This window comes from Pipistrellus hanaki, assembly GCF_964339955.1.
Source record: "Pipistrellus hanaki genome assembly, chromosome: 3".
Lineage (NCBI taxonomy): Eukaryota > Metazoa > Chordata > Mammalia > Chiroptera > Vespertilionidae > Pipistrellus > Pipistrellus hanaki.
Window position 1 is genome coordinate 134,087,855 of NC_140505.1, and position 26,591 is coordinate 134,114,445.

General features: G+C 42.9%; 1 protein-coding gene across 1 annotated transcript in view; it reads right to left on the minus strand.

Moving 5' to 3' along the window:
* Positions 1–22,352, minus strand: part of TBC1D30 (TBC1 domain family member 30) — an 81,666-nt gene extending 59,314 nt beyond the window's left edge. The window contains 3 exon segments of the mRNA XM_084877579.1: positions 15,883–16,047; positions 21,594–22,026; positions 22,029–22,352. Of these exon segments, the coding sequence (XP_084733705.1) occupies positions 15,883–16,047; positions 21,594–22,026; positions 22,029–22,337 (907 nt within the window). The 5' untranslated portion in view covers positions 22,338–22,352.
* Between the last annotated feature and the right edge of the window lie 4,239 nt (positions 22,353–26,591).

Consider the following 26,591-nt stretch of genomic DNA (forward strand, 5'->3'; position numbering starts at 1 on the left):
TAGAGGTAGAGGAGAAAAGAGGCCCAGGCAGAGGGCTCAGCACATGGCAAGAGAGAACATGGCACGTCTTAGGTACCGTGTGTAACCCTTCCTGCCCAGAGCACAGCGGAGGAGGAGCAATGTGAAGAAGAGAGGAAGGTGAGAGTTAAACAGCATCTGAGCAGCGACAATGAACATTGTTTTTCTGGACGGTGACAAACCAGTTGGGGAAGGAAGCTTTAGCCTTTGATCCGTGACCACTGTTTTCTGAAAGAATGCTATGGGTGGCATTTTAGGACAGAAACAGAAGAGGGAGCTGAGAGGAAATGCAATGCCAACTGCCCATGAGGCCATAAGCGTCTTGTGTGTGCATGTGTGTGTGTGGTCAAGTACACATAAAATGGACTATATTAAAACTTTTCCAGTGTACAGTTCAGTAGTGGGAAGTATTCAAACTGTTGTGCAACCACCTCCAGGACACTTTTCATCTTCCCACACAAAAACTCTCCATCCAGTAAAGCATAACTCCCTATTCCTCTCCCTCCCCGGATCCTTGTCTCCGAATGTGAGTATTCTAAGTACATCACATATGTGAAATCACACTCTGTCTTTTTGTGACTGGATCGTTCACTTAGCATAATGGTCTTCTAGATTCATCCATGTCGTAGCATGTGTCAGAACACCCTTCCTTTTTAAGACTGAATAATATCCTACCGTATGTGTGAGGCTCCGTCTTGCCGACCCATTCATCTGTGAGGGACAGTTGGGCTGCTTCCACCCATGGCTATTGTGAATGATGCTGCTATGAATGTGGGGGGTATAAATATCTCTTCTAGACCTTGCTTTCACTCCTTTGGGGTATAGACCCAGAAAAAGAATTGCCAGGTCATATGGTAATCCTATTTTTCATTTTTGAGGAGCTGTCATAACATTTCCTTAGCAGCAGCACCATTTTACTCTCCCACCAACAGTGGGCGCGGCTTGCAGGTGTTTTGTTTTGTTTTTCTTTTCACATTCTCTCCAGCACTTGTTAATGTGTTCTGCTTTGTTGTGTTACAGCAGCCACCCTAATGTGTGTGGTAGTGGTAAACATCTACTATAATATTTAACCCTTCTGGGCCTTTAATTTTCTCATATCTGTAAAATGAGTGCACTGAACCAGATGGTCCCCAAGGATCTCAAATTCCATGGTGCCATATAAATTGAGTGGAGAATTGGGTTGATTTACTGGAAAAACTCAGTCAGGTCATTTAATCACTGTGAGGCTCACATTCCCTATGTTCACAGCACTGACACATACGCTGGATATGGTTTCAAGGAAAACACAGGTTGAAATTCAAGTGCAAGGAGCATTAACTTAATGCGGAAGTTTCAGAGAGCCTGGTCCCAGCCATCCAGAGGACGTGGATGCCACTGGATAGCGAAGAAGTATGCCCAGGTGGCACCGCTTTTACATTGCAAACCACCCCCCACAGGTGGGGCCGATGGTTACTGTTTGCATGCATAGAAAAGGGTAAAACTGCAACTACATAAAAATATGGTCAGGCTGGGATGGCAGAGAGAAGTGGTCGTTCCCCAGGGATTGTTATGTTTTCTGATGTGACCAAAACTTCGAAAAGGGAAAGGCATTTGCTGAATGAGATCCCTGAACAAGTGTCACCAGGATGTCCTTGGGAAGAATGCTGTGCTCACAAACAAAGGCAAAGGATGATCTGCAGAAAAACCAGTAGTATTCAAACAGAATCCGGGACCCCTGAACTCACAGCCCAACACTGCTCCCAAAGGTAGCTTCTCTTCTAAAAGGGAGGATCATCATTACCACAGCTTTCCAAGAGCAGCAAAAGAAACCTATTGGTATAGACATGTACAGACTGCTTAGCTCCATGAAAGCCCGTGTCTGCTGTAGGAGAGCTGCAGCCCTGGGGGCCTTCACAGGGGATCAAACACAAAACATAAAAGCCTCTTTCATAAAAGCACAGAATCATCTGGAATTCTGTGCTGATGGATTTTAATTAAACTTATTGTGGTAATCATTTTGCAATATATACAAACATCACCTGAAACTAATATAATATTATATGTTAATTATATCTCAAAAACCCAAAAACAACCCATCACCCAACACCTGAGGACTACAAACCTCCCCATATTACAAGGGTTGAGTGTTGGGTCCCTTTACCTTTATGGGTGATTTTAGGAGAATTAGGGCAAAAAAAAAAAAGCTCAAAGAGGGCAAGCATTGTGGACTAAAAGAGAGCTGACCCCAAAGAGGCAATATGTATGGAGGAAACAAGAAATTAGTTTGTGGCTCTTTTCCACTCGTTTTTAAGAATATTACATAACTGATTGTAGGAACGGTGTCCTCTCACAAATCAGAAAACTGCTGACTATCAGAGCCAGGAAGCAGAGAGTCCAATCCCAGATCAGAGGAAGCAGCAAGCCTGTCCTCTGCTGGGCCCTGGGTCGTGGCACTAAATGTGAAAAGAAGGCCCTTTCTGCCTTCCACCTTCAGCTGGAGGACCCAGACATGCAAAACGCAATCGTGCGCAGCTACGGTACTTGGAGTGCATGTGAAACTTCCAGGAGAGATTTGCAGGCCCAACGACAAGCTTTTTTTTTTTTTTTTTTTTTTTTTCTCTAATATATTTTATTGATTTTTTACAGAGAGGAAGAGAGAGGGATAGAAAGTTAGAAACATCGATGAGAATCATCTATCAGCTGCCTCTTGCACGCCCCCTACTGGGGATGTGCCCGCAACCAAGGTACATGCCCTTGACTGAATCGAACCCGGGACCTTTCAATCCGCAGGCCAACGCTCTATCCACTGAGCCAAACCGGTTTCGACCCAACGACAAGCTTTGATGCTGCCTCAGTGACCATGTCCTGGAGCACACCTTTCTGCAAATGATGTTTAAAAGGCAATATTGGACGGAACTATAAGAGATCTGTCTGAAACGCCAGGCAACAGGCTATGAGGTGCATTCATTAGAAACTATTACGTTCCAACATAAGGTATCAAAATATATTCCTATACAGAGTTCATTACAAACACCTACTTGTTCATGCACTCACCAGAAAAAAAAAATTAAGTTACATTATTGTTCAAAGGCATATAATCCACTGAAAGTAAAAACGATGACAAAAATGCCAACGAGAAAGTAGGGAAAAACCTCCTGCAACATGGGGAAGGAGACAGAGTCAGGTGCATATTTGAAATTGGAAGATAAAATTGTGCAATGCTGTTACAGAGATACTCCATAAAGACAACACAGCTGAATTACCTGCCTTTGCTATTCTCCTGCTGCCTGATACATAAATTTTTTAATAACTTTTCAGATTTTCAAACTAGAATAATGCAACTTACTTTTCTCTCCTCGCTCCACCCTTGTGTTAGGTAAGAGCATATTAACATTATCAGTGAATAAATGTGTACTTGCCAAATGGCCAAACTCTCACATGGCTCTCAATCTAGCCAGTGAAGCACAGTAATCCCTCCTTTGGAAAACTGCTGTTTGAACTACTCTGTCATTCTTAGACAGACTCCTATTCTGTAGGTCAACTCTGTTATTCTCAGTCTCTTATTTTGTAAAATAACTGTTTTAGTTTGAATAACAGAAAAGATAAAAACTTAGCTGTCTACCCGAAACCGGTTTGGCTCAGTGGATAGAGCGTCAGCCTGGGGCCTGAAAGGTCCCAGGTTCGATTCCGGTCAAGGGCATGTACCTTGTTTGTGGGCACATCCCCAGTGCGGGGTGTGCAGGAGGCTCTCTCATCGATGTTTCTAACTCTCTATCTCTCTCTTCCTCTCTGTGAAAAATCAATAAAATATATATATATATATATATATATATATATATATATATATATATATATATATATAAACTTAGCTGTCTGACCTTTCAAGCTAGCCCTCTGCCATAACAAGCTAATGATGATACTGATAATATTCCCATATTCTCATGCCAAGTGTTTGTTCGTTATGCATCCAAGGTCACAAACTATCTGCAAAAAATAACTTACACAGAGTTCTTTGTAAAATCTGCAAAGAAGAAGAACAAAAGGTATAAAATAGAGAGAACTTCCTCTATGTGTTGGTTCAGAATTTGACATTCTGCTCTGAACCCGTGCACAAGAAAAGACTACTAATTAATTAGCTTGCTAAAGCATCTTGTATCTAGCTCACTGACTTACAAAACAACACTAGGAAGGACCCTAGAGTCCTTGTTCAAAGGGTGGTTTACATTAGATTCATTCTGAGGTTCCAAGAGCCTAAGATATTATAACTTCACAAAATCAATGCACATTTACCGTCTACAAAGTTCCAATCTCAGCAATCTGGAGGCTGCTCCTTCCTCATCAGGCCCTTTCCCATTTATCCAAGTGGTAATTCCAAACACGTACTGTTGTTCCCAAGCGCCCAGCCTGTTCTAGCCAGTCTCTCTTGCTCTCATTAACAAGCATCTGCTTCACATGTGCACACACGGTAACTTGGAGCCAATTTATCCAGCCAGCCAGCCATCCATCCATCCAACATTCAATGAGCCTATGATGATTTAGTCCTTCCCCCAGAAGATCTATGTCTAATGTTATAAAGAGAAAAATTACCCCAATAAAAAAGGAAACATAATAAAATATGTGTGCTTTTATAGAAGTTAGGATAGGAAATGGGTTCAGAAGGAGAAAAGGTTCATCGATTCTAGCCAAAGGTGGGGTGGGGTGGAAAAGTCTCTTTACAAGGAAGGCAGAACAAGCCTAGTCCTCATCCCATCTCACCGCCCAACACCCTGGGAAAGGACAGCACACCCTTGCTATGGAAGCCGAGTGTTATGTGGCTTCTGTCTCCATCGCTTGATTAAACAGAAATTCTGCGCATGTCGTTTTAAAATGGCAAAAATCCAATGCCCTTTACGATTCTCTTCCTATTTGACTTCTCTATGGTAATTACAGATGCATGCACATGTGTTTTATTAATTCTGAAGAAATGGTCTAGAGCGGAAAAACCTGCACCTCTGAAACTCTCCTCTGTCCTCTGGCAGCTTCCTGGGCACTGCTCTGCTTCCTGGCGCTCCTACGCCAATGGCTCTTTCTTTCTTTCTTTTTTTTTTTTTAAGGGTAGAACCCTGATCCTATAGGATTAGTGTTTTGGGTTTTGTTTTGTTTTTTAATATATTTTATTGATTTTCTTACAGAGAGGAAGGGAGAAAGAGAGAGAGAAACATCGGTGAGAGAGAAACATCGACCAGCTGCCTCTTGCACACCCCCTACCGGGGATGTGCCCGCAACCAAGGTACATGCCCTTGACCGGAATCGAACCTGGGACTTTTCAGTCCACAGACCAACGCTCTACCGCTGAGCCAAACCGATTTCGGCTCCAATGGCTCTTTCTTCCCAGCAGGCCTGTGTGGATCTCTGAGCCAGGAGTTCAGCTGCAAGCACTTACTGGTCCCTCCCACACCTTCGCCAGGCCCTCAGTCCCAGATTCCTCCTCTTCCCACACCTCCCTCCCAGTCCAATCCAATCTCTTCCTAAGCCTCCCTTTGCCTTCTCTCCATTCCCAGAGCTCCTTGGCCCAGGGCCCATCACTTCCACTGGCTTACTGCATCAGCCTCTTCCTGATACTCCTCACATCCACTCACCCTCTCCAGCCTGCTGCCAAGTGACCTGTGAAACATGCAAATCCAATTGTGCCATTCTGCCACTCAGCAGTGGTGCTACAAGACACAATATAAACTCCAGCCTCAACTTCTTCCATTTCCCTCAAAAAATTATATCCATGTCAGAACCGGTTTGGCTCAGTGGATAGAGTGTTGGCCTGCGGACTGAGGGGTCCCGGGTTCGGTTCCGCTCAAGGGCATGTACCTTGGTTGTGGGCACATCCCCAGTAGGGGGTGTGCAGGAGGCAGCTGATCGATGTTTTTCTCTCATCGATGTTTCTTACTCTCTATCCCTCTCTCTTCCTCTCTGTGAAAAATCAATAAAATATATATTTTTTAAATTATATCCAATAATGCTAGACAAGTACCTGAGAAACCCAATCTTCTCACAGCCTCTGCACCACTGTCTCAGCCTGGAAGGTCTCTCCAGCCCTCTTCCCCTCATCCCCACGGCAGATTTCAATCACCTTCTAACCCTACTTCTTCTTTGAAATGCCTCCTGGTGCTTCAAGGAGGATTTTGCTGGTTCTTACTTTTGTTCCTATTGCCTTTGCACACACGGACAGTTGCCTACTTTGATACATAACAAGTGTCTGAAAAACATATTTACATATTATCATCTCAAATGAAACACTGAAAGGAGTAGCAACTCCTTCTATGTTATTGAAGAAAAGTGAGCCATCCTTTCTCAAAGAGCTGATAAATTATAAAATCCCTACTTACGATTATTCAATATCTCCTCCTCAACTAACCCCATCCCACTGACTTCATTTACTGTGAAGAGTCCCAGCAACCTTCACAGTTGCCTTAAACAGGCAGGGATGCGCATGATGGTGGGAAAGGCAGCCTTTAACATCCCCGGTGCAGAGATAATGGCAATAGCAGTAAATAATAGAGCCAGACACGGTTCTAAGCATTTTATATAGATACTTTAACTCACTCAGTTCTCACAATGACCCTATGAAGTGGTTATTATCATATCATCCCCTCTTTACTGATGATAAAACTGAAGCTCAGGGGTGTTAAGGAACTTGCACGAAATGGCACATCCAGAAAGTGGATGAACCAGGATTCAAGCTCTGACAACACAGGGAACATAAATGTGCAGGTCTTGGGAAAGCATAAAAGAGAAAAAGAGCTCCCCCTACTGGCCATAGATTGAATTTTCTTTGGTCATAACTGATAGCAAGGGCACCCACCAACCAGGGGAGCCTGGACTGAGTCACCAACCCTCTGAGTGAGTTTCAGCCACACTATTTACTCTCCCATGTGTCACTCTGCTCAGGCATAGGTTCGGAGAAAACAGAAATCAGGTTTAAGTGCTCTTCTAGCTCTAAATTATTATGACTTTGAGATTCAGATTTTCCCCCTAAAAAACAGTTTTCTTTGCAATAACAAAGAAACATGTTTTTTTCAAAGCCACACTAATTTCTCAGAATTTGGAGGTTCAAAAATTATGACTGTACTTTTAAATATTACGCAAATTTACAATACATAGGAGAATAAGTAAAGTATGACAAAATGGAAAAATGGCCCAGTGACAAGACACTTAAGAGTTTTGAGAGAATGAAAGGAAACAAGTTTCAGACTTGTCAATCAAAGTGAGGATTTAATAAAGACATTTTCATTCCTACACAAGCCCTAAAAAAGTTGTGATGGGCAACAATATAAAAACAACAGTCAAGAAAGAAGAAAACACGAGAAGACAGAAAGCAAGATATCCAACAGAGGAGAGAGACAAAGACAGCGTCCAGGATGAGAGGGAAGGGAGGTCCCAGGCACAGCACAACCAGCCCAGGCGGGAGCAGGGTGGCTCAAGCGACACTTGTCCTGAGAACAGTCCGCCTGCGAGGCTTCCTGCTCTTGCACCGTCTTTCTCACATGAGCACAGAACGCCCAGGACTCTCGTCTGTGCTTATCTCATGGCATGCTGAGGAAGTGCCTGCTCTCCCTTCCCCTCCATGTCCACGGCCGTGTTCAGCTTTGACCTACTTTTGAGAGCAGCAGCAAAGTCATGGTGAGCTTTGAATCAAAAATAAAAAGCAGGCCACTCCCCCAGCCTAGCTGCTCATTCAGCAACTAGCCCTGGCAGATGTCACATGACTCATGTATAACCTTGCCCCCGGCTCTCCCAGAAGGGGGGTCCCTGCGCATTCTCAGGGAAACCCAACCTCAGACTGTGTGACCCAGAGACTGTTTGTCTTTTGAGAGCTTTCATTAAACAGGGGTAACATCATCCTTCCCCTACAAACGAGGCTTGGGTTTGCTACTCAGTTTTTCAAAACTACAGAGTATGTTGCTTATGAATACACACAGGAGATGGAAGAATGATAGAGAAGAACAAGGGAATCCTATATATTGATAATAAAAGCCCAATTAATATGCAAATTGTCCCCTCGACTGGGAGTTCGACCAGGAGACCAGGAGTTCGGTTGCTTGCTAAGACATGTGCTGACCACCTGGGGGTGAGGCGGAACCTGGCAGGCATCAGCGATGAGCTGCGACCTCTCTCACCAGCTACCTGGGGGCGGGGCTGACAGGGACAGAGGTGCTGTGAGAATGCGGATGTTCACCGAGCTCGCTCTCACTCCCCCTGCTACCCTCCCTAGGGATGCCAGGGCTCGCATGCCAGAGAAGGAAGCCCCCCCACCCCTCCCAACTACCACCTGCCCCCCCACCACCACTCATGCTCAGGTTCCAGGCACCTGCGCAGCATTTTCCGATTGAGCCAGGCCACAGTCGCTGGGACCACAGGGGCTGGTTGTGCTCCCTGTGGGTTTGCACAGGAGCCAGCCTGCGAGGCCGGCCGGGAGAGAGCACACTGTCCACCCGGCTTCCGTGCAGCACAGCTGGGCGGCCCAGTGGCCCACGCTGTGCCCTGGCCCATGGCATATGGCCATGGCGTCTGGGTGCACTCACCGCATCTCCCCATGGGGACTTGGGTGCTGTAACTCAGGGGGAGGGAGGGTGCATGGGGGCCCCAGGGCCCAGGTGCTGCCCAGGGCCCAGAGGTAGCTGGGAACTGCCCTTCCACACCAGACACTCGATCGCCGGCCAGGCATAGAGAATTTACCCACGCACGAATTTCATGCACCGGGCCTCTAGTAATTAACATAAATGTGGGTCAGATTTCAACCAGGAAGGTACACACGGGGACTTCTAACATGACAGTAATATCTATTATTCAATCTTGATAAGTAGATAGCCACATACACAGATCTTTAATTATTTTTAAAATAGATATACATGTATTAGAATATTCTTTACAAGGATACACTCAATGATAAAAATATTTTTAAGTAGTAAGTGAATTCCTGTTTAAATCAGTGAGATTGTTTTAGTATCTTAAAACACTAAAGGATCCCAAAGAATATTATGCCCATAAATGTGAAAAATTATGTGAAATGGGCATTCTATATAATTTCCCACAGCTAATACAAAAATAAATTTAACCCTTTGCACTCCGAACCATTCTGGACATTGGCTACCAGCTACTCGATGCTACTTTGTGGCGGAAACGTGCATTGAATTAACTCAACTCCCCGTAATCACTAATAAACTGCAATGTCCCCTGAGAGGGGACATCCGAGTGATATGCTAGAATTCCGATGTCCCCTGAGAGGGAACAGCGGAGTGCAAAGGGTTAAAAATACAAATAATCCTATAATATTTTGTTTAAAGTTGATTCCATAATTTCAGCCCTTCCTACAAAAAAAAAAAAAAAAAAAAAAAAAAAAAAAAAAAATTAGACCAAATGTTTTGCTAGTGAATTCTACCAAAGATGAAGGAAAAAATAATCCAGTCTATCACAATGTCTTCCAAAGAATGGAAAAGGAGGGCATACTCCGTAACTTCTTTATGAAGCTCCCAAGCTCTAAAAAGAGCATTTCAAGAAAGGAAAATTATAGGTTAATCTCACTCATAACATAGCTGTAAAAATCATAAACAAAATATTAGCAGACCAAATCCAGATTATATAAATATATGTTGTTTAGTATTTTCCAAGAATGCAAAGATGTTTTAACATTCCATAAAATATACAAAATTCATCGTATTAGCTCAATACACCAATAAAGTATATGTTAAAATCCATCATATTAGCAAATTGGACAAGGAGATTCCTTAGTTTTTAAAACTATACATATATATTTTTATTTCAGAGAGGAAGGGAAAGGGAGCAAGAGGTAGAAACATCAATGATGAGAACGGCTGTCCCCTGCATGCCCCACACTGGGGATTAAGCCTGCAATCCATGCATGTGCTCTGACCAGGAATTGAACCTCCTGGTTCCTAGGTCCATGCTCAGCCACTGAACCACACTGGCCAGGGTGAAATTCCTTAATTTGATACAGGATTTCTACAGAAAACTTTTAGGAAGCATTGCACTTAATGGTGAAACATGAAAAGAAAACTTTCCCTCTTAGGTTGAACATAAACAAAAATTTTCATCCCATTGTCTCTACTCCTATTCAACATTATTCTAGAGCCGAAACCGGTTTGGCTCAGTGGATAGAGCGTCGGTCTGCGGACTGAAGGTCCCAGGTTCGATTCCAGTCAAGGGCATGTACCTTGGTTGGGGGCACATCCCCAGTGGGGGGTGTGCAGGAGGCAGCTGATTGATGTTTCTAACTCTCTCTCTCTCTCCCTCTCCCTCTCTCTCTCTCTCTCTCTCTCTCTCTCTCTCTCTCTCTCTCTCCCTTCCTCTCTGTAAAAAAATCAATAAAATATTAAAGAAATAAAAATAAATTCAACAACATTATTCTAGAGATCCTAGCCAGTGCACAGGATGAGAAAAAGACATTAAAGAATGGTAAAGAAATCCATCATTGGCTTGTGTGGCTCAGTTGGTTAGAGCGCCATCCCATGCACCAGAAAGTCGAGGGTTGGCTCCTGGTCAGGGAACATACCTTGGTTTGGGGTTTGATCCCTGATCAGGCATATGTTTCTCTCTCTCTCTCTCTCTCTCTCTCTCTCTCTCTCTCTCTCTCTCTCTCTCTCAATCTCCCCCTGCTTGTTCTTTCTCCTTTCCTCCCTCTCAATTAAAATTAATCTTTAAATACAGACAACTGACAGTACCGGAAGCCAATTCCAGCATGTCAGCAGGACTGAATCACCTGGAAATGGCTGAGGGCATTTCCCAAACCTGAAAAGGATGCATAAAGGATTGCTTGCTGCCAGACAGCTGAGGGCATTTCAATCTACATGTTATTGCCTCCTACTGGCCAAACACCTGAACAGCTGTAGGCAGTTCTTCCAATCTGACAATGGATTCTGTAAACTAAACCCTGGCCTTTATGTGTATATCTACTTTGCCTTAGGACAATTTGTGTAAATAAAAAGACAGGGGTCCTTGAGACAAGGGAGAATTTGGTTTCTTTAGCCAAGCTCCTCTGGCGCCCCAAATATGCCTTTCAAAATTATGTTTTGTCTCTGGACTCTTGATTAATTTACATACAGCACCTTCTCCAGATTCTGGAACCCCTTTTAGATGCTGGATTAAGACCCCCAGCATGACAATACTCACAGATGTTGAAGATTATATACTTAGAAACATACAAAATAACTTACAGATAATTAGAATAAAAAAAGAGAAAAAGTAAGATTACTAGATATAAGGTCAATATGCAAAAACAACTATATTTATATGTACTAGAAACAAACAGATCATTAATTTTTAAAAAGATACCAAGAAATCTGAGCTACTTAAGAATAACTCTAATAAAACATATACAAAAGACCTCTACATAGAAAACTGTAAAATATTCAAATAAATTTTAAAATACCATATTTATAAATTAGAAGACTCCTGCATTGAATGTCTGCCCCCTGGTGGTCAGTGTGTGTCATAGCGACTGGTCGACCAATAGTTCAGTCAACACATCGTAACAGTCGCTTAGGCTTTTATAGATAGACAGATAGATAGCTCCCCAGAGCCATGGTAAAAGAATGGTCTCTTCAATAAACAGGGCTGGGTCCATTAGATATCCATGTGGACAAAATGCAATAGGAGTCCTTTCATGTTACACAGCATAATGAATCCATTCCAGGTGGATCTAGATCTAGATATGAAAACAAAACAATAAAGCTTCTAGAAAATAATGTGGGAGAAATTCTTCATGAGTTTGCTATTGAAAGAAGATTTCTTAAACAGGATAGAAAAAGTACCAGCCATAACGGCAAAACTGGCTACATAATTTATGGACGCCTTGTTCAAAAACTAAGAAATTTGAGAAAGCAACAGCAGAGCCCTAGCTGGTTTGGCCAAAAGATAGAGCATCAGCCTGCAGACCAAAGGGTCCCAGGTTCAATTCTAGTCAAGGGCACGTACATTGGTTGCAGGCTTGTCCCCAGCCCAGGCCCTGGTCAGGGGATGCAGGAGGCTACCGATTGCTGTGTTTCTCTCACATCGCTATTTCTATCTTTACCTCTCTCTTCCACTCTCTCTAAAAAAAAATCAATGGAAAAGGTATTTGCAACACACATATCTGACAAAGACTCATATTCAGAATACATAAACCTGAACATTCTATTATGTCCTATGCATGTTACAAATTTCTTATTGTGACAGCCATCTATAATAATAAAAGTATAATATTCTAATTAGACCGGATGTCCTTTCGGATGTCCTTCCAGACAAAGCCAGGGCTGCGAGGGAAGCCCGGGTCCCGGGTGCCAGAAGGAAGCCAGTGCCGGCAGCCGGGAGAAGGAAGGCCTGCTCTTTGTATTTCGTGTATCAGACTTCTAGTGTTCTAATAATATTACAGAAGTATCAATTAATTGCTAGAAATAGAACCCTCTTGTCACAATTTATGGTAGAAAGAGTAGATTTTTGAGGTATCTAGCTTTAAATTCCATCTCAACCACTTATCTATGAGACTTTAGCAAATTAAATTTTCTGAATCTCAGTTTCCTAACACAATGTGCCTAAAGATACATACATTTATTTGAATTGCTATGAGATAAAAACAACATTTTGGCAGGAAGCAAGTATATAATGAATGGTTACAGCTGCTGCCATTCTTATTATTATTGATTTTATTTTTTTAATATTTGTATTGATATCAGAGAGAGAGAAAGAGAGAGAAAGAGGTAGAAATATCAATGGTGAGAGAACATCATTGATTGGCTGCTTCCTGCATGCTCCCTACTGGGAATTGAGCCCACAACTCAGGCATGTGCCCTTAACTGGAATCAAACCCGGGACCTTTCAGTCCATAGGACAACACTCTATCCACTGAGCCAAACCAGCTAGGGCATTGATTTTATTATTAATATTAAATTGGTTATACCATGATTATCCTTAGATGAATGAGTAAATATAAGGGGGAAATCTGCTATTCTATAAAGCAAATTTTGATCTTTTTCTTATTCCACCCATTTTAAAATAAAGGGATTCTACCATAAGGCTTAGTGTAAGGAACTATAAAGTCTAAGTAGTTACATCATCTCTGTTAGAAATAAAAACGATCTAGTCATTTTGGTTCATAATCCACACTTACTTATGATTATTTCAAAATTATTATACCTCTTTAATTTATCAACAGGAAATAACCCATTTTAATAAATATTAAAAGAGTTGTATTCCAAAGTAGGTTATGGAAGGAGGAAAGTCACTTATGGAAAGGACTATAAGCACTGAATCCATGTGAGGGGGAAAGGTTATCTGGATTTTTGCATATTAAATGTAAATGAGTCGACGTGTATTTGAATGCATCAGTGCCAATCACTACTAAAATGAAAGTTCAGAGTGACAGTAAAATCTCAACTCTTCAGAACTCTAATTGTTATTATTGGACTTGAGGAAAGAGGCAAAAAGTGAAACTACCGAAAGCAAGCATTTAGTCACAAAACATCTAACCTCTGGAGATCTAAAAGGGATTTCAAAGAACCACCTAATCAAATTTCTAACACTGTTTATCTACATCATAAAGCAGTATCATATGCTGAAAGTGGTCATTTTGATGCACCATTATGTCTTAAATCAACAATGGGAAGTGTGCATTCACTAATTTACAAGTTAAACGGATGCTTATGGACACATTTTTCTAAAAAGACATAAATGCTGGTCCTTTCATCAAGCAGGAAGGTTCAAATCCTAAATGGCTATCAGTCCCTGGTAATCACCAGCTCATGGTCCTGTTCTAGCCAGACATTGCTCTCAGTCTCCTCACACTGGCTCCATCTCCCCTATGCTATCCCACACATCCAAACTCCACTTACCACAAAGTGCACTTACCACTTTGTGCTTTTAACTTTTGATACAAGCAACAATAATGGGTAGATGAAAACACAATTGTGAAAAGAGAAATATCGAAATCAAAACTTGTATCTTAAAATAAAAGAGGAAAATGATAACATATCTACTGGGCACTTGTGAATCAATCAGAATCCATGGAGAAACATCAGATACTGTAATGCATGCCAATGTTTTATAGACAGACATAGATATACACACATCTACATAGCTATTTCCTCCTCCTTTTCTTGCTATTTCAGACAAGTTCCTGGCTCTGGAGAAAACTCTATTCAAAAACAGTCTACTCAACACCCGGCCCATGTTACCAGTGGTTGAGCATTGACCCACAAACCACGAGAGATCACGGTTCAATTCCCAGTCAGGGCACAAGCCTGGGTTGTGGGCTCCATCCCCAGTGGGGGTTGTGCAGGAGGCAGCCAAGCCGATGATTCTCTCTCATCACTGATGTTTCTATCTCTCTCTCCCCTTCTCCCTTCCTCTCTCTGAAATCAATTAAAATACATATGCTTTTTTTAAAAAAAAAAAAAAGTCTACTCAACAACATTCCTGCTTCTCACATGGACCATTATGTCATTACTAGAAGCTCGGTGCACAAAATTCGTGCACTTGGTGGGAGGGTCCCTCAGCCCAGCCTGTGCCCTCTCACAATCCAGGAGCCCTCAGGGGATGTCCAAACTGACAGCTTGGGCCCACTCCCTGCCATCAATCAGACATCCTTAGCACTGCCACAGAGGTAGAAGAGGCTCCCACCACCACCGCTGCGCTTGCCAGCCTTGCGCCCAGCTTCTGGCTGAGTGGCGCTCCCCCTGTGGGAGCATACTGACCACCAGAGGGCAGCTCCTGCATTGAGTGTCTGCCCCCCCCCCCCCCCGGTGGTCAGTGCGCATCATAGCAAGTGGTCGTTCTGCAGTTCAGTCGATTTGCATATTAGCCTTGTATTATATAGGATGATAATCTAGCATCATTGTATTTAATACACATTAAGTTGAAACCTTCTTTAGTAAACAGCAAGAAGAAGAATTTGGGGATAACAAACAGTGATATAATAAAAGAGCAGGAAGAAAACATAGTACTTTCTTCCAATAATAAACATAAGAATAGAATATAACCATTAATGTAATCTGAAACTACCCATGCCCTGAAAATTGTTTTATAAAAAGAAACATATCTTAATTTAGAATTAAAAAAAAAAAACTCTAAGAGGTGTCACTTTACATATTAAATGTGACAGAGTAAAGGAACAGGAAAAGGCAACTTTCACATGCACCTAAAAAGTTGCCACAGCTGTTTTAGCAAAACACTTCGTTGGTGCCTGTATTTACCATACCTGAACATACTGTTCTGCCATGCTGCATGTTAATAAAGAATACAAAACAAAAACAGGGACACGTTAGCAGAATAAAACATAAAATGACTGCATGGAGAATATAAAACTAATCCATAAGCTTTTATCTGGTATTTGACATGCATTAACAAGTAATTTAACAAGTTTTAACTCAATTAACAAACCATGCATCTCTTAGCTATGACCAGATTACCTATAGATGGGTTTGTTAAAGTATTTTGTCCCTTTCAGGTCTCAGAGCAAATGGTAAGATCCTGTTACAAAAGCCTCCTTTTAAATCAGTTTTTAATCCACTTACTAAGCACAACGAGAATACAAAAACAAAGATATGCCTTTTAGGTTGTATCTATTGGGTGCTGTTTTCAGAATAAAGATTTTTGTCATTGTTTAGCATCACGTAAAAATAACCAATGTCACAGTGAAGTGCTGCTGCAAATTGAGAATAAAAAAACTAAGTTTGTAACTTCAGACATGCAACATACATTTTAACTGGGGGGGAAAAACAAAACTAGTTCCTAGTTCTTAGTTCTGAGGGGATAAGTTTCCATTTAAAACTTTTCAACAGATTAAAGAACGCTACTATTGGCTCGGCTCACTACCATTCCAGTCGCCTGTGGCCAAAGGGCTAACCCGACTCCAGCACTTACTTCTCTTCTGTGACACGGCCTGCAAGCAGGCGGTCACGATGTCGCAGTTCCTCTGGACCTTATGCAGAAGCCGATCTTTCTGCTTCAGCTGCCGGAGCAGCTTTGCCGACTGAATGCCAATTCTGTGCTTAAGCTCTCGGAGAATCGTCTTCAGTTCATTAGTGTCTATCCAAAAAGAAGATTTAAAACAGAACGATAAACACCCTGAGAGGAATACAAATGCCAACATGATACTAATTATAAGATAATTATCTCGATTCTAGAACATCTGTGCAGGTAATTCTGGGTTCTCACTCAGTATTCGGTTAAGATATCCTGCTCAAAGAATTCACTCATCCATTTCTTGCCCTGTCAATGAGACAAACACTGTAAAATAAATTTTATCTACCTGTAATATGTAAGAAAGACTCTTGACTTTTACCATATTTAGCTATGGTTGCAAATTTTCCTTTCCTAGCCTGAAAATTGGCGTGTGTATTTGGTATCATCAATGTACTTAGAGGCTAAGCTGCAAGAAAATAATCTTTTTGAGTCTGTTGCATCAATGATAAACCTGATCAATATTTTATTGTCATTGTTAGTCCTCACTGACGGATATTTTTCCATTGATTTTTAAAGAGAGTGAAAGGGAAGGAGGATGGGGAGAGACAGAGAGAGAAACATCAATGTGAGAGAGACACATCGACTGTTTGTCTCCCACATGGGCCCCGACCAGGACCTGAGGTGCCTGCCCTTGACCAGAATAGAATCCACAGCCCTTCAGTCCACTCTGTTCACAGAGCCAAACCAGCCAGGGCCTGATCCATACCAGCCAGAACCTAATAAATATTTTTTTCTCACTTTTTTATTAAGGTATTTACATGTGTACATACCTTACCAATCCCCCACCCCACCTCCTACTCCCATACATGCCCTCCTCCCCTCCCCCGAGTTTTTCGTCCATTGGTTATGCTTATATGCATGCATACAAATCCTTTGGTTGATCTCTTATCTTCCCCATATCTCCCTACCCTCCCCGCTGTAATTTGACAGTCTGTTTGTTTCTTTACTGTCTCTGTATCTATCTTTTTGTTCATCAGTTTATAATGTTCCTTATTACCCATAAATGAGTGAGATCATGTGGTGTTTTGTTTTGTTTTTTCATTGGCTGGCTTATTTCATTCACTGATTTTTTTAAAGTATTCACCTTTGTTTGTAAATAATTGTAGGGAGCGGCTATAGGGTTAAGCCTCAGACTGACCTTTTGGCAAAGCCACCAAGAACACTGTAACCATGGTAACCACTACCTTGTTTACCTCTGACCATAAAATAAAATAAAGCATGAGCTTGGCGTCTGGATCCTTCTCTGTGGCCTCAGCCAGGCACAGGAGATCCATAAGACCAGCTTATTCTCTTTGTCTTTTCTTCAATCCTTCACCGCCCTCACTCACCGTAAGGCTCACCGAACTCTTGGCTGAGCTGGCCCGGCACAAATAATCAGTCAAAAGTAAATAATACTGCCACATTTTCTAATGCAAATAAATGTGAAAATACTGGTTTTGTTTTAAAATACTCCGCCTTCCAATAGCTTGAATATTAGGTACAATATTTTATCTCTGAGACTCTGTATGATTTTTCAAATGTGCAGAAAGTAAATTTCCTTTAAATGAATAAATTAAAGATAATTCTATATTCAGAAAGCTAATATTCTCAACAGCAGTAGTGAAAAAAGACTTGGGAATGGGAAGTGGCAGCAATCATCATGTGACTGATCATTACAGTTTGGGAGTGCTGTTTGTCACTCCTGACATGACGGCAGTCATCACAGTGTGGCCTGCCAGGCAGGAAAGCCTTCCACCCAGCTTGGCGTTGGCTAGGCCCTCAGTAGAGGTCCTGTGTGGGGGTTGGATCTACTCATGTTGAAAATGATTTGGAGAAACTAGACAGGATCAGAAGAGAACAAAAGAAATGTTCCAAAGTAAGAAAAATACTTCAGAGGTCAGAGGAAGTGAACTTTGTGGGTCTGTATAAGAGAAGTGCAGGGCGTTGCTTTAACCTCTGTCATAGCTGACCACGTCATTTGGAGAATGCTATTTGACCTTCAGTGAATACGAACTTCCCATGGACCAACCAACTACCTGTGTGATCTCAGGCAAGGTCGTGCTCCAAGACTCAAAAGTATGCTTAGGATTCTAGGTTATTCTGAGAAACAAATGTGAATATTCTTTATAAACATTAACATAAATAGCACTAAAATAAGAATAAGGAATGGCTATGAAGAAGAGAACACAGACCAGTTATTTCTCTCACCCTGAGTTCAAACACGGTGGCATGTCATGGGAAATAAGAGCTCCCTTACTATTTGGGTCCTAAGAATGATCAACTATGAGAACCAGCTACCAGAGGAGATCAGAGGCTCTTCATTCTTAGATTCCTTCAGAGAGAGCAGATAGGCTTTCTTTGAATGTTTAAAATTTTTCCTTCTAGGGGTAGGACTATCATCTTGCATTTAAATTATACTTTCTTCCACAAAAGAGTCATTTTTTTTCAGTGACTCTTAAGGTACCTACATCTCTGTGGGTCTCTGAATTATATGTAGTGTCCAATATGGGGAAATCTTCAGGATTGAGTTTGGAAATGTATATCATGATTTGCTGGTATACAAGCATCCCAAAGACAGAAATAAAGTCTTCTTTATCTTTGTATGCCCCATAGCATCAGCTACAACTCCTAGCACAGTTTTAAATAAATAGGAAAAAATAAGATCATCAAGTGACAAACAATGGACAATTTTCATACCAAGGAATCCCAGTGTCTATAATAAATATTATTGTTATATCTAACACTTATTGAGCACATTATACACATTAACTTATATAATTCTCAGTACAGTCCTGTGAAGTAGGTATTATTATTATCCCTACTTATAAGTGAGAGAAATGAGACAGAGAGGTTAAATAGCTTGCCTGAGTTCCCACAGTTAGTTAAGGAACAGTAGCAGGATATCAGCTCAAACATTTGACTCCAAAGTTCATCCCGAAAACACTGAGAAGAGTGTAGATTTCCTGAGAAACTATTTTGGTGCCTCAAATAAATAAAGGACCCACACAGCTGAAACCGGTTTGGCTCAGTGGATAGAGCGTCGGCCTGCGGACTGAAAGGTCCCGGGATCGATTCCGGTCAGGGGCATGTACCTTGGTTGCGGGCACATCCCCAGTGAGGGGTGTGCAGGAGGCAGCTGATCAATGTCTCTCTCTCATCGATGTTTCTAACTCTCTGTCCCTCTCTCTTCCTCTCTGTAAAAAATCAATAAAATATATATTTAAAAAAAAAAAAAAAGAAAGAAAAGAAACCAAAACCCTGACTCTTAAAAAAAAATAAATAAAGGACCCACACATGTTAAATATGTAAAAATAGGTGCTACATCGATGCTACAGCAAAATCTCTAACAGAAAAAAATGAGAGAATTAATACACAGGTTATATGCATTATATGAGACTTCCTACTAGGCACTATACTGATTTTTTTTTTTTTTTGACCCTGAAAAAAACACACACAAAACAAAATAGGTAACCTAATAAGCTGTAAAATTAAGCAGACAGCTGTTTCCGTCACCTGATTATTTCTTTCTTAGTACTCTAATGGTGTTTATTGATAAAGTAGGAGGAGGTGTAGCTATTAGAATATGGTATCTTGTTCATCCTACAGAATTGACTGCAAGAAAAGATTAACAAGCAACTAACCATGCAATAAGACTGAGACCTGGGCAACACTTACTTACAGGTCTTAAGAATGATTACTACAGAAAACTATTATACATTTACACGATGGAATACTATGTTGCTGTAAAAGAGAAAGAACTCTTACCATTTGCAACAGCATGGATGGAACTGGAGAGCATTATGCTAAGCGAAAAAGCCAGTCAGAGAAATGTAAATATCACAGGATCTCACTCATTTGTGGAATATAATGAACAACATAAACTGAACAAAAATAGAACCAGAGTCACAGAAGCATTGAACAGACTGTCCAAAGTATGAGGGAAGGCAGGGGGTGAGGGAGTAAGAAATCAACCAAAGGACTTGCATGCATAAATATGAGCATAACCAATGGACACAGACAAGGGGGATAGGGGGGTGAGGCATGTGCTGGGGTGTGAGGGCGGCCGGTAGTTGGTCAATGGAGGGAAAAGGAGACTTATGTAATACTTTAAACAATAAAGAATTTAAATAAATAAATAAAAGAATTATTATTACAGTGGTCACTTGTTTGAAATCCACTTGCAAAGCTGTAGTGTTACTTCTTTAAAAATTAGCTTGCCGTATTTCCTCTTCCAAAAGGAAATTACTAAGTAATTACTATTAATCCACCTAATTTGCTCGGTAATGAAAAGCCAAATCATGATTCTCCAAGATTGATTTTGTTGGGTTCTAAAAGAACTATTGCCCTACAGAACTCCAGGCATAAACAGACGCTCTGAGAGCAGCCAAATAATTGTATAAAACGAAATGGCACAACTCCAGCCAAGTCCCAGGCAGGGGGAGGAAGGTGGAAGTCATTTGTAACAATCAGCTGGGAAAAATATCTTCACTGGGAAGCCAAAAGAGGAAGCTGCAAGCTGTTTACATAGATTTGAGAAAGCAGACTGATTTATTCCTTTTCTGGTTATGTTTTTTCCTTTCCTTTTGTTTTCTAGCACCAGCTAGTCTGATTTTTCAATTGGAGCAGACAGGATATCATTCTAGTATGCAACCTCTCTTTTCCCCTCTCCCCTGATAGATTAGCACAAGGACATGAATTCAAGAAATGCTGTGGTTTTAGCCTGTTTTCCACATCTCACTTCATTTTGTAAATTGAAGTCTTGACCTATCTGTTTTAATAAAGACAACTGTAATAACTGAGTTAGTGCCAGAAGGGCAAACTACTTACTAACAGTTGGGGGGAGGGGAGAGCGATCTCAATTAGGACACAGCATTAGAGTCTAATGACAAAAGAAACACCAAATTCTCCTCACGCCCTGAAAACCAAGGCCATGTTCAGATGACCTTTCCAGCCGATAACATCAACATCCTCCAAGTGATAATGCCAACACACTAGGGCCCTCCACTAATAAAAAGCCCATCTAGCGAGCTTCTTGAAACCAGCCGTTCCGGTAGAAACGGAATTCACACGTTCTGCTTGGAAACCGAATTATGGAATGATTCTGCCTCCCTGGTCAAACACTATCCCCAAGTAGGGTGCCCAGGGAGGCGGATTACTTACACTAAAAAATAAAATAAAATAGCCCCCAGATGCCTCACGGGTCCCAGCGCCCTATGTCGCGTGCACTTATCGGAAACCCCAGACCTCTCCTAACAGCTGTTCCGGCGACACCAGAACCCGGACTGCCTCTCCCCGCGGAGCCTCCGCTGACACGCGGGGCGGGGACCGCGGCTGCCACGCCAACAACCGGGCTGCGCTCCGCGGCTCCAAGGGGATGCGGGCGGGGGGGACGGTAAGAAGTACGTCTAGTCGTGTTCCGTGACACTGTGGACGCCAGCAACACACCGATGGAGACACCCCGAACTTAACACCTGCGCGCTGGACCGTTCAGGCCCGGGGCGCACAGGTGAGCGCGGGGCCCGGGAGCGCAGGGCGGGGCGCGGGGTGGAGGTGGGGGGCTGCTGCCTCTCCTTCCGAGTGGCCCCCCGCCCCGCAGACCCCCAGCCCCGCAGGCCCCCTCCCGGTCTCACCTTTCTGCCGCAGGTACAGCCGCTGGTGCCGCAGGCTCGGCCGCTCCCGCAGCTCCTGCAGCTCCTGCAGCTCCCGGGAGTCGCCGCGCCCGCCCAGCACCACGTCGGAGCCCGAGGCCTCGGTGGGGCTGTCGAGGCTGTCGCGGCGCTGCGGGCGGCCCCCGCCGGCCGCCGCCTCCTCCTCCTCGGTGCAGCTGTACAGCTCGGTGAGCAGCCCGCTCACCAGGGACGCCGTGCGGCCGGTGCGCCCGCCCCGCCGCTCGCCGGGCTCCGCGTCCTCCTCGCCCTCCCAGGCATCCGGGGGCTCCCGCCGGGGGGGAGCCGGCGGCCCTGCGGGGACCGCTTCCTCCGCGATGTCCTCCGGCCCCGCCTCAGGCTCCGGGCGCCCGCCCGCGGGCAGGACCTCCATGGCCCCCGGCGCAGAGCGCGGCGCCCGGATCCCGCCGATCCCGCCGGCCGCCGGCCAGTTCCGGGAGGAGGCGCGGCCTCTCCCCGCGGGGTGCCCTCGGCCGGGTGCCCGGCCAGCGAGCTCCGGATCCCCGCGGCGGCCAGCCTGCCCCCGTCCCCTCTTCTTCTCCCCTCTCCGGCTCCCAGCGGGAGGAGAGCCGGGTGGCCCCGCGCTCGGCCACCTGGGGACACCTGTGCCAGGTGAGGCCCCTTCGGCCAGAGGGGGAAGGGCGCTCTGGGCTGCCACCTTCGCCTGTGGGCACGTGACTTCACTCCAAAGGAGAGCAGCTCCTCCATCTGTTCAGCCTCCGGTTAGAAATAATGCCGGAGCCGAGGCTGGTTTGGCCCAGCGGATAGAGCGTCGGCCTGCGGACTGAAGGGTCCCGGGTTTGATTCCGGTCAAGGGCATGTGCCTTGGTTGTGGGCACATCCCCAGTGGGATTGTGCAGGAGGCAGCTGATCGATGACTCTCTCTGTCATCGATGATTCTAACTCTATCTCTCTCCCTTCCTCTCTGTAAAAAATCAATTAAAAAAAAAAATTTTTTTTTTAAAGAAAGAATGCCGGAGCCTTCTGAACACCAACTGGTAGTCAGAGGCAGGGAGCGCCCTTCTGCACATCCCAGCGCACAATGCCCAGCCCTTCTCACCTTCCCGCCAGACTTGGGTGCCTTTCAAGGTGTCCTTGGTTATTTTCTCAAAATAATCTTTTGGAAGCGCTGGCATATACTTCAGATGTCAGCGCTGCAAACTGTTTCCCCCAGTGATCAAGTATTGGATTAAGAGCAACTAATTTTCTGGCACAAGACCTAACAGAATAAGGATTTAATAAGTGCCCAGGAGATAACCAAACTAACACTAAGTTGATGTCGCTGATTTTTTGACAGTACACAAAAGGTGACATGATATCCTGAGAGATGTATGCTTATGGTAGTTCTCAACAGAACACAGAGGTGCCCTTCCACTGTAGGTATTTTTGCAAATTCCTATGTAATAAAAGGCTAATATGCATATTGTTCCTACGGGTAGGAGTTCCACCAACCGGTAGTTCGATGTGCACTGACCACCAGGGGGCAGTGAGTAACATGGCCAAGGTGATGTGGCACTGGCAGCAGGCAGCAGTGGAGGCTCTGCCAGCCCCTATGGGCCTTCATGAGAGCTGGACCAGGGTGGGATGGTGGAGCAGGTGAGTGGGTGGCAGCAGGCCAAGGCAAGTGTGAAGGGAAGCTCTGGCTGGCAGCTGGCAGCCTCTAGGGACCCTACCCTTGCAGACATGGGTGCACTGGGCCTCTAGTTTAATAATAATTGTCAGCGTTTTTGAGTGCTTTATTTGTGCCAGGCACTGGTTGCTGTTTTTTTTTAATGGAGTCCCGGGCACTATCTCACTTTAATACTATAAAGCAGGTAAGTACTATTTGTCTAATTGAGTACAACTGACCACATAACATTATATTAGTTTGAGGTGTATAACAATCGCCCTCCTTCTATGTAATAAAAGCATAGTATGCAAATTGTCGCTTCCACCTCGAGTTCATCTGGGAGTTTGACCAGGGGGCAGGGCCGGCTGGGGTAAGGGAAGGAGGTCATGTCTATCTTGTAATGCTATTAAATTGTTGCCATATTTCTAAAAGAAGCAACAGTGCACCTAGTGAACAGTGATGATGCTTGATGTTTGAATAACACACTTTTTACTTTTCAAGGCACTTTCATAGTAGAGCCTTGCCCGACAGATCCCTTGCCACTACCACCACAATACATATAAACATAGAGTGAGAACAATAGGACCATTTTTTAAATTGGAGTTAATAGAAGGAAAGTAGAAGTTTTATAACTTTCTCTTAGGTGTCCATATTTAAAATTATACTAGAACCTGGCCATCATGGCTCACTGGTTGAGCATCCACCTATGAACCACCTATGAGGGATCAAGGTCGGAGTTTGATTCCCATGCAGGAGGCAGCCAATCAATGGTTCTCTTTCATCATTGATGTTTCTACCTCTGTCCCTCTCCCTTCCTCTCCAAAATCTTTTAAGATGTATTTTTTTAATTATAATAGAAATGTTATTTTATGTTAAATTGTATCAACCTCTCTGTTATCTATTTAATTTTAAAATGTATGAAATAGAATGGGATTATTTATTTATAACTAGCGGCCCAGTGCACAAATTCATGTACATTGAAAGGAAATTAATTAGAAGAAATATTTTAATATCGCTATTTGCCCTTTCTCTATAATAGAAGTGTCAACCAAATTCACTGATAGACAATGAAAGATGGAAACACACATGAGCAATGGGCACCAGTGAGAGCTTTTATGTATTGTGCATGCACGAGTCAACTTAGCCTTTTATAGACATAGAATATTCTTGCTTAATTAGACCTGCTTTCTGATGTAGCTAAACTTTTTCCAGCCCAGTGAAGCACCCCAACTTCTCTTTCAGGTAATTGTCAGCAACACAGCAGTAAATATCAACATGAAGCAGATTATTATTGTAGATCACCCAGGGAGAACAAAGGTTAAAATATTTAACTGCAGCAGTGTTTGACTATATTCTGTGCAGTGAGAAAACCTGAAATCATTTTCAAGGTCCACCATTTCTTCTTTTCAGATGGGTCAAGTTTCTAAGTTTTCTAAAATCTCCATTTTCCAGCTAATGAAAAGAAAATAGGATTCAACCAAATCTCCTATCTACCTACTCCATGACTTCTGTGAGGATCAAATGAGATGAGGCACGGTAAAACACGTCACAGACATTTGATTATAGTGTAAAGTGTTTCCACCTGGCTATAAAGCAAGTCATGTTCCTGGGCTGAAGAAACTGCAAGCAGGCTAGTCGTTGCTAGGGAGAGGAAGCCGGGCGTTGCTATGTGACATCATTACCCAGAGGGAAGGGCACAGCATATTAGCCTTTTACATGTATAGATTTTGTTTTGTTTTTTGAGGTGTTTTGTTGTTTGTTTGTTTGTTTGTTTTTCTATTGTCTCTGGCATTGAGAACCTTCCTTCATATGCTGAACTTTGTAAGAAACAGGACTTTTATAAAGGGAAACACTGAAATTGGATCTCTTTTCTTAGTTGATTTCCCAGCCCTTTCTCTCTATCTCAACCCAGTTAGAGATGAGATAATTAAGTCTTCAACACTGTTCTCATCCAGGGTTTCTCTCTCAGGACCTGTGGGTAAAGAAACTCATCATGAGCTAAAGAGGATGGTGACAAAGGCCAGGAAAAACATCAGGTCAACATTGTTAAATTAATCAGAACTTCAAAGTTATTTTTCACTCCCATCATTACCAAATTACCTGAGAAGAGGAAATGGACAAAATAAGAACTAATAAGGAAAGCAAAGTCAAGGTCTTTGCACTTGTTGGAATGATTTCCCAACTCTTGTTGGGAATAAGAGTCATATGGGAAATCATATGTATGAGGATGTAGCTCTTTGGTTTAGCACAGTTCAAAAGTTCAGTTTCACATGGAAGGGAGTTAGCTCAGCTTCCCAGAGACCTCCCAGCTGTATTTTACAGTGCTGTCTTGACAACATCAACTCCATTTTGCTGTTTTTCTTTCATGTTTCCCTCTTTGGATTGAGATCTTTTATGAGAAAGCATTGATGATCAACCATTGGGAAGTATCATTGGTATGTCATTGGGAGAACCACATTGATCCCTCATCTCCAGGAATGCTCATTCCTGATATGTCATTTCCAAATAGAAGAGAGGGTAGTATACAGTAAGAGAGTTAGTAGGGCTAAGTCACATCCTCAGATCAAAAGTTCCTTTGTAGAGGTGGTCTCAGTTGAATTTATTCATTGTAACACCTCTAGGCATTGGGCTACCATTATTGTGGTAGTGGCTATTAGTTGTTGTTGGATGCACTAGTCAGACAGTGAACAGTATAATCACAAAATAAGGTAGTGAACAGTATAATCACAAAAACCAATCTGATTAAGTCCTGTAATGTAGAATGAAACCCTATTCCTCTAAGCAGCTAGCTAAATAAGTCTGTCCAATCCTAACTTATGGGGTACTGTTCTGTCTCTTCAAGGACCTTAACACTGTGTTTTAGAACCTCAAACTATTGTACCACTTTATCTAATTTGTTAACATAGAAAACCTTCTCCCATTAGGGCATAAGTATCGCTTTGTTGGACAGCTATCACAGCTAGAGCCCCACAGTTGTGAAGTATACTTCCAGCCAGACTCAGTTATTGCTTGTTGTCCTTCAAGAGCAGTTGTAGTAGCACTCAATATTTGTGCTACAAAAATAGTAGGATTTTTGATAGTCTTTTAATTCAGCTACTCCATACCTGAAAGGAAGGTCTAGTGAAGGCCTACCCAAAGTTGCATTTATTATGGGGTATCAGGCAGAAAGAGGACTGAAAAGACCATCCCCAAAATACCAATTCCATTTGGTCTGTTTTGGTAGAAGTTTATAGATTATGGATAATGGCAGAGGAAGGGAGAATCTTCCGGTGACAGTATCAGGTGTTGATACCATAATATCATATCTGCCTCACCATGGGGTTGACAAGGTGATATATTTGAATCCCACACAA